The sequence below is a fragment of the Phallusia mammillata genome, chromosome 5 (genome assembly GCF_965637545.1).
Source record: "Phallusia mammillata chromosome 5, kaPhaMamm4.hap1.1, whole genome shotgun sequence".
Classification (NCBI taxonomy): Eukaryota; Metazoa; Chordata; class Ascidiacea; order Phlebobranchia; family Ascidiidae; genus Phallusia; species Phallusia mammillata.
Window position 1 is genome coordinate 23,828,002 of NC_137256.1, and position 15,124 is coordinate 23,843,125.

Sequence of the window (15,124 nt, forward strand, 5' to 3'; positions counted from 1 at the left end):
GCCTTCGTGGGGTTTAATTGTTATTATTATTCCTTTTGTTAATTTGTTTGTTTTTAGTTTTGTTGCGAGTTTATCTCTGTTTATATTATTGTTTGTTAATAACTTCTTTCCAGCGCAAGAACAGCAGGTTATTGACGATGGGCCGTTCGCGAAGAAAATACGGACAGGACTTCACACAACAAGATTCAAGTTTAGGTAAACCTTAATTTTAAGCGTCAAACCCTCCGAATTACTTTCAAAAGTATTATTCTAGCAATTTTGTACTTAAAATGTATCATTCTAGAGTAGACAGTTTTTATGAAACTAAAAAGTGGTGTGCTAGAAAACAAATGCAATGCTGTAGCTTGGAGCCTTATAATACAAATTCAGATTGGAAAACGAAACATGTTATAAAACGTTATTTGTCACCCATAGGCTCATTTGAAGCTCATGTTACTGTTTTTAATAATCTTGTTTAAACAATTGTTTTGAGCAAATTTTTCGTGAAAGACATTTGATGTACTTTATCTAATTTTCCATCTTACCCATTTATATACTTTACTTAATCTTCTCAAATCTAATGTTACATTTCATTAGCTCGGGTATTTAATTTTAACAACCAATCTTACATCACTACATGAGTTAGTAGTAATTTAAAGAAACAAAGTATGAACCATCACAATTTAAAAGCACCCTTTTGTTCATGTGAAAGATAAAATGTAGTTTGCTTGTTTTAGGCGACACCAACCAACTCATTATTCCATTAAAATCCACCAAGTCGCGAAAAATGACTAACACAGGACCATTGCCAAAAAAGTTGAGCAAAAAGCAACGGAAGAAACTTGAAAAAGTTTTGGAGAGCAAAAAGAAAAAAGAAAAGGTTGCTTTGTTATTTAATGTATTCAGGAAAAGACTTTGTTTTGCGTGAATATGTATAGTTGAAAAATGTGAATATATTACCACTGCTTTTGTTGTTAATTGGTAATGAACAGTTAGAATGCATAATAATTCCAGCTTCTTGTGTTCATGGAAAAAAATGTGGTTTATGTTTGGTTGAAAGTACCATCTGTCTACAATTAATGTTAGTACACATGATACATTGACTATACTTGAGTAATATATATAATATTAATTATGTGTGTATTTAAATTAACTCTGTCTTCTTCAACTGTTTTATCTTTTTAATAATTGTATCAAACAAAATATATTATTTGCCTTAAATCATATACTTTTTTTTACAAACTTTAAGAATTTGTTTATTTTTTACAGAGGTCTGATCTTCTTGTGAGTTTATCACAAGTCCAAGTAGAAACAAGTGAACTTGCTATGCTTGACAGCGTTGCACACATGGGAACAAAAAATGCAAAGCTCTCGGTTCTGTCAAAGCGTCCATTGCCTGCTGATCTTCGAAATGCCATTCAGTCGCAAAGCAATAATCCTAATATTGCAAGTGGTATAAAAGGCTGGTCGGGAAGACGTAAAAGACGCAAGAAGGAAAAGGTATTGTATGGCGATCTTTTGTTAAAGTTTAAGTTTACTTTTTTAACTTAGCTAATGCATACTTGTAGATTTTTCTACTGTACCATTTAGGTGTCAAGCTCAATGTTTATGTGTCAAATTTGAGTTATGTTTAGTAACATAAAGAATTTATAATCTTAATTTGGGTCCAGCAAATTTTTAATTAAAGCAGTTCTCATAACACATTAAAACATTTGAACAAAATACTGCAAAAAAAACGTAGGTTAAGCCTAATATTACTTATCTTTCTTTCCATACTGGACCCAATGTTTCATTAGTATCAATACTTTTTGCATTGGTATCATGTATATATTTCTTATATAGTATTTCTTACTGGTCTTCTTCTCAGTTTATTTGTTCACAGAAATCCGGACCTAAAAAAGAAAAAGAAGTTATGGAAACAAGTGATTCAGAGCAGTCAGAAGTATCAAATGAAAATGATGTTTCAGAGGTTTCTGATATTGAGAGTGAAAGTGACATTGTTTCAGGTAAGGATGTTGGGTTTCAAAAGAGATTACAGAAGATTTGCTTGCTGTGTTAGAATAAATTTTATAGGAAGCTAGCATTGTATACAACTGCCATCCACAGAGTATGTACACAATGACTTTGGTTGGTATTAAAATAGACAACTTGTGTCTGACTAATAGCTTATGTGTTGAAATTGGGCATTGTTCTAAAGTATTTTTGTTGAATAGTAAAATTCTGGCTTACTTTTGGACTGTGTTAGTACACGACTTAATTTGTTAGAAACACATGCTTTACAACCTGATGAAACAAAAGTACAAATGTGTTTATTGTGTTAATGTGACAGCTTTTTGTTGAACACTTTGTCGTCACTCTTAGACAGATTAAACCCAGTGGTCTAGTAAATTGTTTTATTGTTTGCAGTTAACATGAGTAAATATCTATTTTTGTTGTTTCACAGAAAATGAGCAACACTTGGATCAGAATGATAATAAAGTGGTTGAAGAGAAATCAACAATCGCTGATTCTTCAGTGATACAGGAGAAAGTGATTCTTAATCAGAACGCGGAAAATCCAAAAGGTATCTAATAGGGATGGGCCAAAACTGCAATTGTTCTGTTTGGTCGAGCACCGAGCATCTAACGTTAACGCTCGGCCGAGCACGCTCGGTGTATTGTGACGTCACAAAGACAACCATTGTTACTCAATTTTCACTTTTTAATGTCTATTATCTAGCCATCCGGTGCGTATAAAAGCTCCAGTCGTCCTTTCTACACGACAAACATATGACACAAATTGTTGTCTTTTTATTGAACTTAACGCTTCAAATACAACACATGGTCATCACTAATAAGTGTAATTTATATTTGGTATATTTGCATGCAAAAATGCTAATATTTCCACGTGTTTTGGCTTAATTCGATTACGCAGCGGCGAAACGATAGTCCCATTGGCTAAACAATCGTTCAGAAGACACACTGGTCGGCACACAAGACAGTAAAGTCATGGCCAAACGAAAAAAAGGCGGACACTCTATTTGATATTTTACCCAAAATTGCAAGATGGACTTTCCATGCTTAATTGGTGGACTTGACAGGTATTGGGAAACATGTAACTTAACATTTTTACTCTGCGAACTCGGCAAATCTGACAATGCTGAACTAGAAGAAGGTGACGACCTCAAACCAAAAAATACAAGACTGTTGTCATTGTCGTCGGAAGACGAGGATGTTGAACTTTGTTTGTCAGCTTCATTTTCTTCAGCGTCTATTAAGTCCATGACTTTCGATTCAAGAAGTTGGGAGATTGACTGCAGCTCATCGCTTTCTGCCCAAGTTAATTTTATACGAGGATCCAAAGTTGATGCCAAGGCGAACTTGTTATAGTGTGACAAAGACCGAAAATATGCCTCTCTTGCTGGTGCAGATTGAGAATCTGGTTTTCGAAAACGTTTTTCGATTTGCTCTTTGAGGTCGGATACAAATCCTCCTACACCTGGAACCGTATGTGTCAGACTTTGTTCTTGAAAAAATCCCAATTTCCGTTGTATACCCTTCACGAGTGGTAAAACAATACACAGTGAGGCTTCCTTGCTACTTATTTCGTTTGTAGCGTCATCAAAAACTTTAAGCACTTTTACCAGTGATTTAACGGTTTCCCATTGATTAAAGGACAGTGTGTCACATATTCCACGCAACGACAAGCAGTTGATGACATCCTTTTGCTCAAGTAAGCGAGCAAGCATTGCATAAGTAGAGTTTCATCGTGTGGCAACATCCGTTATTAAACGATGGGTTGGTAATCCTCGTTCCTGTTGCTCTGCTTTTAACTTTTGGGCGTCACGGGAAGAGCGGTGGAAGTGACCTACAATCGATTTTGCTTTAGATATAATATCTCTTACTGTGCGCTGCGCACGATTTGAGCTTAAAGCAAATTGAACCACAAGGTTTAGTGTGTGTGCGAAGCACCTAATATTAAAATACTTTCCATTGTCTATGGCTTTGGTCATATTTGCAGCATTGTCACTCACAATTGCATACAGTTGAATACCCCATTCTTCCCTTTGTCTGTCAATGAGGTTCAATATGGCGTGAGCAGTATGCTCGCCAGGAAATTCAGTACAAACCAGAACAGGTGCAAACACCTTCAGATCCCCCTTATCCCAAACAATGCAGTTTGCAGTTAAGCTGAGATAAGACGTCCCACACATACTTGTCCAAATGTCAGTAGTGGCGCAAACAGGGCTTGCGGCATTGCTTATTGTTTCCTTCATTTTCTTTTTAACAGAATTGTACATTTCTGGTATAATCTGTTGAGTGAAATGTTTACGAGAAGGCAGGTTGTACCTGGGCGCAACTTCAGCCATCAGTCGACGAAATCCAGGTTTTTCAACGATGGAAAAAGGACAAAAATCTACAGCAATCATTTCTGCAATTTTTGCTGTCACTTTTGTTGCATAAGGATGAGAAGGTTCAAACCGTGTTTTTTTGGCAAAAACTTCCTTCAAAGTAGGTTGCTTGGTTGCCGCCTTACCTAACGCTCTTTTATCTGCTTTGGTTTCCAAGTCGTGTTTTTGTCTCAAATGTCTTAACATGGACGTAGTGGTGTACGACAAAGGATCTTTTCCCCTGCTACTGCTGGCACTACAAAGCTTGCAGGTTGCTAAACACTCGTTAAGTTCTGATATAGTAAAATATTCCCAAGCGCACGAAGATTTTGACGCCATGTCTGACTTTTAGAATGAGCACATACGTACTTCAAATACACAAGACAAGACTAGTCTTTAAAATCGTTTGGTTGCACATGTTCATTGCGAAAACAAAGGAACAAATGATCTATTGTGATCTTAACAAACCCGTTTGTGAGTTGGCCATTACTTTATTGTGCAATCAGTGCTTGCGCAATTTTAAATTTAGTTGAGAATAAGTTTACATTTTTTTAATGCTCGGCTCAGATCGGGCGACTGCTCGGCCGAGCGCCGAGCATCAAAAATCGAGATGCTCGGTACCGAGTACTCGGGTTCTGGCTCGGTTCGGCCCATCCCTAGTATCTAATGTGTGCACCCAAAATAGAACTTCTAATAGCAAACCAAAACATGCATCAAGTTTGTAGAGCTCTTCTGGCAAATGTATTTTTATTCAGACATTTCAACGTCCTATACAGGTCGTCTTCATCAGGGTAAATAACACTGAATGCGACTAGTACAGTGCATATATATTGTATGTATATTGCAGATATTGATAACTTGTATGTATTTATTGCAGATATTGAGCCAGCAAAACCGGAACCAGTTACTTACATCCAACTGGACAGAACCCAAGAAATACAGGTGGGTTTCACTTGTCACAACCACAGTTTGTAAATGTCCAAGCTGTGGTTGCTTTGTTTGTGAAATATGCACTGGGTCATGTAACAACCTGCACTCCTGATGGCAAACTTGAACCCCACTTAAAATAGTACGTGAAAAATGAAACTGCTATTACTAACAGAACAAAAGCAAGGTTGAAATCTTTACATGCTCTTGCTTTTCTGTTCTTATGTCACACTAGTTAGGCATGGAGAAACATGGGATTAAGCTGCAGTTCAGAAATTGCTTCATGAACTTTGATTAACTGGGTGTTGACCCATTTATATACTTCTATTAAACTTTATGCAACAGTATTCACCAATGATTTAACATAGTTTATTGCTGTTTAGGAGTCGCGTCTTGAGCTTCCGATACTTGCAGAGGAGCAAGCTATCATGGAAGCAATAAAGGAAAACAACACAGTGATAATCTGTGGGGAAACTGGGTCTGGAAAAACTACGCAAGTACCACAGTTCCTATACGAGGCTGGCTATTGCAAGTAAGTAACAAAACAATATGTATTTCTTGCTGATAAAAGTAATGTAGTATATTCATTACATGCTTACAAGCAAACAAAGAAACACTGATGCAGCATAACTTGCCTAGTTTTCTTATGCCATTAACCAGAGAATTTTCTCAACAAAGCTATTGTTTGGATTTACTATCCTTTATGTTTTGTACAGGTTAAAATTTATCTAAAACTATGAATACATTAATGTGTGTATTTACTCAGATAAATCAGTCAATTCTTGTACTTTGGCATAGTCTTTTATGGTGTTGTATACTTTGAACAAAATGATCCATGCCTTTGTTTGTGTTGCACAGTGGTGGTATGATTGGAATCACTGAACCACGAAGAGTTGCGGCAGTCAGTATGTCCAAACGGGTTGCCACGGAGATGAACCTTCCAAGCAGCAAAGTGTCATACCATATAAGGTATGTATGTTTTTAATGAGGATATTCAGGTATTTCATGCTAACTGCAACAAACTTATTATTCTACTAATATCACCAATATGTGTTTTGCAACTATATCAGCCAAATCCGCCATTCACCATTTGAGACCTATTTTTACACTTTATTCAATTTTGAACAGGTATGACAACAATGTCACGAAGGACACACGAATCAAATTTATGACGGAAGGCATTCTCACGCGTGAAATGAAAGCAGATTTTCTGCTCTCCAAGTATTCTGTCATAATACTCGATGAAGCTCACGAGAGGACGGCTAACACTGATGTGCTGATTGGTCTACTGTCAAGGATTGTGCCATTGCGAAAAAAGGTCTGTTGAAATTTTCAACTTGAAAATTGAGTTGCTTAAATGGTAAAAGATGGTAAATGTGTGTTTAAATTTTGGTTTGTAAACCTTTGTAGTGATTTAAACAGAATAAACACCCATATACAGTTGTAATACTTGCAATTGTTCCACCAAGTAGTGTTAGTGTGTATAAAAACTGTATATAGGTGTACCAAACATTTAAAAAGTGTATCAATTGATTTAAAGACCCCATAAGACATGTGAAGTTTTACCTAATATCTGGAAAAGTGCATTATGTGTGTAGCTGTTTAAAGGTGATCTATTCTTTTAGAAAGACAACCCGCTGAAACTGATCATAATGTCGGCTACTCTGCGAATTGAAGACTTCACTGAAAATCGGAACTTGTTTAAAATTTCACCACCATTATTAAAGGTATAAAAATTTAACCAATTAAATCTTGACAGTTTTTGCTGTGTTAATTTATGTTAATGTAAAGTCTTGTTATAATAATTGTCATGTCAGAACATATAGCTTTTGATTCTGCAACCCTGGTTGGGTTATGAACATTTTGTTTTCAGATTGACGTCCGTCAGTTTCCCGTAACAGTTCACTTCAACAAGAAAACTCCATTTAGCGAGGATAAAAACCAGTGTCCATATCTTAACGAAGCCTATAAAAAGGTAATTTATGTGCTATATGCTTGCTAATTCCAATTGCCTATAAATAGGTTACCCTAAGCTCTTTCCGCAAAACCATGCCATAAACGTCTTGGGCAGAGGTCTAGATGGTTTTTGATGGCACGCCAACCGATTTGCGTGTTTATATTGAAGTAACAATTTAACCTGTTACACGGCTTGTTTATAGTTTTTATCATGTCATTGTCTGAAAATTCAGCCTTACATGCACAAAACACTCTGCTTTCTCTTTATTATTAATATGTGATGGCACGAACCACTATTATTTGGAAAAACTTTCGAACGCGAGATCATTTACACATGGAAATAACAAGTTAATTGGCACGCGTCACCTAAAAGGTTGCCGATCCCTGCCCTAGGGGTTTACAGAACCTGATGTTGGTAACCACTGCTTTAAAGTGAGCAATTATGCTAAGACTCCAAGAGCATCATAACAAACCATATAATAAGTGATTACTGATTATAATCATTCTGTCACTGAAATTTACAAAATATTACATATTTCGATTATGGTTGCATTTTGTTTGTGTAGATTTGTAAAATTCATCGAACCCTGCCCTCTGGTGGATTGCTTGTGTTCGTAACAGGAAAGCAAGAGGTTCATGCGTTGATGCGAAAACTCAACAACACTTTTCCAACAAAACAAGTGTTGAAAAGTCAAGACAAAGTTGCTGGAGAATCTGGTAATAATGAGTTGCATCTCTTTTGGGTCTAGTGTTGAAAAGTGTGGGTGTAAGTGACAAATTGTCACAGCTCCAAATGACTTCACTGGACTTCTAAACCTAATAAATTGGTCAAATTTGCAGTACTTTTTGTTGTGCCATGTTCATGCTGTGTCTAAAGAGAGTTTTAAACTATGCTTGATTTGTTTGTTTGGCTGTGGTTTGATAACTTTCGAACTGAAATACAAGTAAAATGTTTGGCTCACTCTATAGTGGAGCTACACTGTCCAAAGACAAACATGTTACCCTGTATGCTTCATAAGATTGTGTGTTGAACTATTTGATGTTTAGGTACACAATGCATAGTTTCAAATGTTCTGAGCAACAAGATCATAGCAAGTATTGCATGTAAAACATCTGACTTTGGGCTTTTTCCTCAGATAATTCAATGTTTACATTTGTAGTTTTATTAAAATTCAGATTTTTTCTTGCTATGAAGATGTTTATTGAGCTAACTTGTTTCAGGAAACAAAATGCCAGAAATAAACTTGGATGATTACAAAACCGAGACATTGGATACTTCTATTGATGATGACTTTGATGTAGAAGATATACCTGGTGGAAAACATTTGATTTCTGATGATGAAGACAATTCCGACTCTGAAATACACTTGGTAAAAATTATTGTGTTTCTTTTTAACCTAAAGGAATAAAAAATTTTAAGTTAAAACAGTACAGCTATTACAGCTGAATATGTTTTTTACTTTTAAATTTCCTGCAGTCATGAATTAATGACCCAGAAGTTTTACAACTCAGTTGACACAGTAAATCTTCTACACTTCATGTTTCAGGATGACAGTGCTTACACTAGTGAATGTGACTCGACTCTTCCTCTTCATGTACTGCCACTTTACTCTCTACTGACACCTGCCAGACAAAAGCTTGTCTTCGAACCACCACCAGAAGGCTGCAGGTAAAAAAATATACACTATAATGTCGATCAGCAATTGTATGTGATATGCTATTAGATTTTTCCAGACTTACTTTTATATTAAACAAAACCTTAATGTATTGTACCAAATTGAAACTACAATATACCAATAGGGATAAAGCAAACTGGCAGAGACTTTGGTTCTGCTTGTTTATGTAAAGAACAACACACTTATTTCTCACTTTTATTGTCAGGTTGTGTGTTATTGCTACAAACGTTGCTGAAACGTCGCTTACAATTCCAGGGGTGAAATACGTGGTCGACACTGGAAAAGTGAAAAAGAAAATGTATGACAAGGTGAGCAAAGTCAAAAACTGGTAACATTCGACCACAGTTGTGCAATAACGAAACACTAATTGTTTCTGGATCAATTTGTATGCAAAACAGTTCAAACTTGTACTTAAATCAAGATTTTACTCATAAAAATCAAAACATTTTACTTACTAAACCTTGTTAGGAAACTTGCTTTAACAGGAAATACTAGCATAGTGAACACACCACATGTAACGTATCATACCTGGCATTACCTTTTTCAAGAGGATTTTGCCTGTAAACTTGTTTTTTGCTGCCTAAACTGATCATATGACATTGTTAACTAACTGCAGCCTGTCAGAAAATGTGCCTTTTTATCAAGTGCTTGTGTACAGGTTTTTTTTAAGGTTTGGTTTGGGTGACCGCTAAGTAGTTTTAAGAGACAGCAAGTGTTTCATTTAAATACCAAAAAATAGCCATATTTGCTTAAACGAATTATTTATTAGGCTAATGGCCAAATTTTGGGAAACCGCTGGAAAAATTTAAAAACACCTTAAAAAAACACTGCTTGTGTATATTAAGACACCTTATATACATTATGATTAACCTGACATTTACAATATTCAGACTACAGGAATATCCTCATTTCAAGTTACTTGGGTTTCGAAGGCTTCAGCCAATCAGAGAGCAGGAAGGGCGGGGCGTACAGAACCCGGTCATGCATATCGTCTCTATTCTTCAGCGGTTTTCCAGGATTTTGACGATTTTGATTTGCCAGAAATTTCGACAAAGCCAGTAGCTGGGTTAGTGTTACAGGTAAATAGTTATGGGTCCCCTTCCCTGAAGGGGACACATGTTGATTTTACTCGATTTGTTTGTTTGTTTTTTCTTTTTCTTCTTTTTTTTCTTTTTTTTCTAACCTGAAGTTTGTCCACCCTCTTTTGCCATGAAATGTTTGATGGATTTGAATGAAACTTTCACAGATGGTAGATATAGTTATGTAGATGTGCCATCTGCCTTGTTTCACTCGATAGCCCCAGTATTTACCCCACCAGCCCCCAAAGTGTAAAACGTTTTTGTATGTTGCTGCGCACCACAAACAGAAAATTTCTGTGGTGTAATAGTATATTAAAGGCAACATACATACCTCGCTTGTGTTTGTGCAATACTTGGTGGACGATTTTGCTAGGGATGTGCCAAAATTGCAAACGTTCTGTTTGGTCGAGCACCGAGCATCTCATGTTAATGCTCGGTGCTCGGCCGAGCACGCTCGGTGCATTATGACGTCACAAAAAATCCCCTTTCTACGTTTTAGCTCTACAAGGCCTCTTACGTCACCAGCGGTGTATTAAGCTGTACAGGCCTCAGAAGTACAGGTTTTTCCACAATCTAATACATTTGAAAAATCATTTGTTTTTGTTCATAGACACCCTTTCGAGCACTAGTTATACCTATGTTAGCAGGGCATGAATATGCAAATTTAATGCTCGGGTCAGTTTGTGCAACTGCTCGGCCGAGCACCGAGCATCAAAAATAGCGATGCTCGGTACCGAGTACTCGGGTTCTGGCTCGGCTCGGCGCATCCCTAGATTTTGCACATACCAACCAGAGGGGTGTTAACAGCCTTATGACGTCAGAAGTGTTAACGAATGTTGCTAATGACACCTCTAGTGGTCAGAAGTTTAAACATTGGCCGATTTGGATGAAATTTTACATGACTGTTGATTGGGTCATTGTGGGATTTCATATTTTATACTTTTGGGTGTAGAACCCATTAGTTGCCCCACTCACCCCCTAAAATGGGTGAGTTTTTTAAACAGTGTCGGAATTAAATGAAATTGGACAGCTTGCGGGAAGACTTGGTGGACGTTCCTGCACATGTCAGTCAGAGGGGTGTTAACAGCCTTGTGACGTCAGAAGTGTTACAAATGTTCCTAATAACACCTCTAGTGGTCAGAATTTTAAACATTGGCCGATTTGGATAAAATTTTACAGGACTGTTGTTTGGGTCAATGTGGTTTCACATTTTATATTTTTGGGTGTAGAACCTCATCAGTTACCCCACTAACCCCCTAAAATGGGTGAAATTTTTAAACAGTGTCGGAATTAAATGAAATTTGGACAGCTTGCAGAGTTTGTCATGTATATGTGTCAATTGTTGTGTTTAACCCTGTAGTCCCAATATTTACCCCTCTTGCCCCCTAAAATGGGTGAATCTTTTAAACAATGTCTGAATTGGATGAAATTTGGATAGTTAATATATTATGTCATTTTTGGGTGTCGATTGTTCGGTTTCACCCTATAGATTTAACATTTACCTAACCAGCCCCCTAAAATAGGTGTTTTTTTGAAACAGTGTCGGAATTGAATGAAATTGGACAGCTTGTACAATTTGCTATTTATAGGTGTTGATTGTTGTGTTTCACTTTATTTTGCCATTATTTACCCCTTCATTCCTACAAATAGAACACTAAATAGGAAATACTACAATGTGTGAATTGAATCAGATTTGCATTACTTTTAATAGCATGATTATTTAAGCCAGGAACTGACCACAGTATTTTCTTAAAGCACCAAACTTACTGATGGTTATCTTATGAAGTGCATTGTTTTTAACTTTGCATGTGTGGGGGACCCATGAGTTTCTGCCTGCAGAAACAAGTAAGGTTATAAAAGTCATTAGGTGATATGGGACCCAATATAAAATAAGTGTAGGGAGTATATTAACGTTTCAAAATAGGTTAAAGTGTATATGCAATGGCAATATGTGCTGAGCCACCCTTCTAGTTTTATGTGAATAAACTCGAAATAACTTTGTAATGGTTCGATCAGCCTTGAAGACTTCATACATTTACTGTAATTTGCATGTGTACGAAATCGAAAAAAGAAACTAACAACTTTTTGTTACCAGATGAAATCTATGCATATTGACCGCGTTGTAAATTTTCCCTTTCCTACCCCTCCTCCACTCGTAGCACTAGAGAGCGCAGAGAAGTTGCTGATTGCATTAGGAGCTGTCAATCAACCTCCACCGGCTCCAACATTAAGAGCTACAAATAAATGTAAGTTGGGTTTAAAATGTAATTGTCAAAGACAAACACTTGGATTTTTTGGACTTCTGCATTTGTTACTGACTCCAAAATCTTTGTAGATTTTCTTGTTTATACACAGAAATATATTTAACAAAATATTGTGTGTCCAAGGGCCAATCATTTGAAACGTATTCTTTGTTGTAAATAAATGTTATTGCAAACGTTTAAGAAATCAACGCTAAGTAATTTTTTGTCTTTGTTGTTTTTAGGGTAAAATAAACAACTTTTGTGTTTTTTAAGCCATTCCATCAACTTTTGTAATGTTTGAAACGTTATTGAAACTTTCAACAAACAATTTATTTAAATTTAAGGATAAAAAAGTTTTATTTTATGCTGAAATCGTATTTTTTTCAGCTCGAAACAGCGGCAAGATTACCGAACTTGGCAAGCTAATGTCATCATTTCCGGTTCATCCGCGATTCGCGAAAATGATCGCCATGGCAATAGAACGTCGGTCTAAAAGTAACGTCATAGCCTACGTCATCACCATTGTTGCGTCACTAACTGTTCGGGTAAGTCAACACGGCCGGTGTTAACTGAAAAATTGAAAACAACGACTTTGCTCTGATGCAACATAACGTACTATTGGCAAAAGCTCTTTCAACTGAAAAGAGTTTGTAGTTTACAGACTACGCGGGACTCGGTGAACTACATGTTCATTTCTTTGTGTTTTAGGAACTTTTCTTTGCACCGTTGGCAAGCGAATGCGAAGCCTCCGACAAGGTTTGTGTAAAAAGTACAAATTTGTTATTTTTATTTGATGAGCCATACGAACTGCTGTGTGATTTTGACCAAAGTTAGATTTTCACCCATGCTGTTAAACTCATATTAATTCCTTGTCCATTTTCCCGAGCTCTATAAGCAAATATCAAGCTCTTGTAATGGAATATTTTTGTTGTGCCAAATTAGTATGTGCTACAAACGTAAATATGCCTGTTAGTAATGGGAAATATATTTATTTTAAATACAGAGTCCATGACTTCAGACAAGTTTTCGGTTAAAAAAGTTTTTTTCTTTAATACAATAGGTTTTGTTTTTATTTTCGTCAAAAATTTTATTTACAAAAGTTTTTGGTTCAATTCTCAACATTCAAGGACAAGGTTCGTCAAATCAGAGCACGTCTCCAGCACTTGAAGGCGCTATGGAGCAGCGTGGGCGGTGGGGCGGAACGTAAAGCGCTCGGTGACCTCATGGTGCTATTGGGGGCAGTTGGGGCAGCTGAATATTCCGGTGCTTCCCCTAGCTACTGCGCCTCGCATTGTATCAGGTACACCCAATTTTTATCAGTGTATAACTCAGTGGTCCCAACCTTTATCAACAAATCCCTCAAACACATTTTATCCTCCCTATTAGATTACATAGTAGATGCTAAATCCTTGATGTTTTATTTCAAACGAAAACCGTGGTTATGTTTTAGTACAAGAACTTTCTTTACCATGTTAGTTTTGATTTGCTTTCAAACTGGCTTTTATTTACATTAACATTCGGTGAGCTATTAGTAGCATCATTTAGCATGAAATGGGCATATAAATATTATTGTAAATGACAGAAACGAATAAAGCAGTGGTTCCCAACGTTTTTTTTCCATCTAATTCCTCACTTTACAATTCAAAACAGTTTTATACCTCCCTAATAAACTACATAGTAGATGCTAAACCATACAAAGATCATTTAATATTAGCCCATTTATTAACATCACAGGTTATATTCTCTGAGCGATAGTGTAAAAAATTAAGTACACTTCTCCCCTCAAGTTTTTAAATTTCTAACTTGGGAGGAATTCCTCCCCGGTTGGAAACCACTAAACTAACCGGAATTTGCGTTTACCCGGAATCACTATGAACAGTACAGGGTTGTTTGGTATTTACAATCCATATGCACATAAATTGATATTGCGATTAACCGGAATTGACTGTAGTAGACAGTTTGTCATTTTCTTGTTTTTTCGTATTTCAGGCCCAAAGCGCTTTTGGAAATTCGAAAACTGCGCGCTCAGCTCACCAACACGATCAACTACGTCATCACTGATTGTGACGTATGCATAGATCCAAAAATGCAGCCTCCCACCGATGATCAGGTATTTGAAATGTATACATGTCATATATAGACCGAGGCAAGGCAGTACTCGTGTACTCGGCTCAAAGCAGAGTTGCAAAATCGGGCTGGACTTTTCGTTTGATGCGACCGTATATCTCACGTACGATGCAAACAGTTACTTGAAAAATTGTGAACAATTTCCCTTCCTGAGTGTTGTAACATTTTGAAGTCGTAAATGAGACACAATCGCAAACCTTAGCCTTTGTGTTTAATTTAACACACAGTCATAACAGGTCAAGGCCAAGCAGTACCGCTTTGTGATTTGTCGAAATTCATTACATTTACCCCTCCACGGTAATAACATTTTATTTGCTCTAGGTTCGCTTGCTTAGGCAAATTACCGTAGCCGCGTTCGGCGATCACGTGGCCCGATTAATTCCGAAGAATCCCGATGTTCCCGCTTCGGAGGCGAAGAAAATGCGTGGGGCGTATCAGTGGTTAGTTGGCGTGCAATATACGTTTACATCCAGGAGGTTTGCAAACTTTGACACGCCGTGTACTTTGCAGTCTTCTCATGGACGAACCCGTGTTCATTCACCCGGAATCGGTGTTGTCACGTGATCCGTTGCCCGCCTACGTCACGTTTCAAGAAATCGTTGAGATGGACGGAGGGAAACACCCTTACATGAGAGGTAATCATCTTAAATAAAGTTCTTTCAGAAATAATTCTTTTCTATGCCACATATCAGTTAGCAACTTGAAATGTTACCTATTTTTTGCATATGAATAGTCTTAATTTGTCTTACTACCAGTTACATTGTGTAG

At 36.8% G+C, this 15,124-nt stretch overlaps 2 protein-coding genes across 3 annotated transcripts in view; one reads left to right on the forward strand and one right to left on the reverse strand.

Moving 5' to 3' along the window:
- The window catches only part of LOC145230032 (putative ATP-dependent RNA helicase DHX37), a 19,137-nt gene continuing 4,013 nt past the window's right edge, over positions 1-15,124 (forward strand). The window contains exons 1-23 of one of the 2 annotated variants that reach the window (XM_080095383.1): positions 1-195; positions 717-859; positions 1,249-1,479; positions 1,862-1,985; positions 2,423-2,542; positions 5,226-5,290; positions 5,659-5,807; positions 6,134-6,244; positions 6,404-6,593; positions 6,901-7,002; positions 7,149-7,250; positions 7,798-7,948; positions 8,453-8,601; positions 8,779-8,900; positions 9,113-9,215; positions 9,798-9,986; positions 12,082-12,232; positions 12,617-12,774; positions 12,938-12,985; positions 13,357-13,529; positions 14,219-14,339; positions 14,678-14,796; positions 14,867-14,991. In XM_080095383.1, the coding sequence (XP_079951509.1) occupies positions 138-195; positions 717-859; positions 1,249-1,479; positions 1,862-1,985; positions 2,423-2,542; positions 5,226-5,290; positions 5,659-5,807; positions 6,134-6,244; positions 6,404-6,593; positions 6,901-7,002; positions 7,149-7,250; positions 7,798-7,948; positions 8,453-8,601; positions 8,779-8,900; positions 9,113-9,215; positions 9,798-9,986; positions 12,082-12,232; positions 12,617-12,774; positions 12,938-12,985; positions 13,357-13,529; positions 14,219-14,339; positions 14,678-14,796; positions 14,867-14,991 (3,004 nt within the window). In that variant the 5' untranslated portion in view covers positions 1-137. Of the gene's footprint in view, positions 196-716; positions 860-1,248; positions 1,480-1,846; positions 1,986-2,422; positions 2,543-5,225; positions 5,291-5,658; positions 5,808-6,133; positions 6,245-6,403; positions 6,594-6,900; positions 7,003-7,148; positions 7,251-7,797; positions 7,949-8,452; positions 8,602-8,778; positions 8,901-9,112; positions 9,216-9,797; positions 9,987-12,081; positions 12,233-12,616; positions 12,775-12,937; positions 12,986-13,356; positions 13,530-14,218; positions 14,340-14,677; positions 14,797-14,866; positions 14,992-15,124 lie in introns of both variants that reach the window. The other variant, XM_080095384.1, reaches the window with a different exon arrangement.
- LOC145227959 (zinc finger BED domain-containing protein 4-like) lies at positions 2,786-4,687 on the reverse strand. The gene is given in 2 exon segments (XM_080092919.1): positions 2,786-2,911; positions 2,913-4,687. Coding segments are annotated over 2 exon segments (1,878 nt in total). The 3' UTR covers positions 2,786-2,808.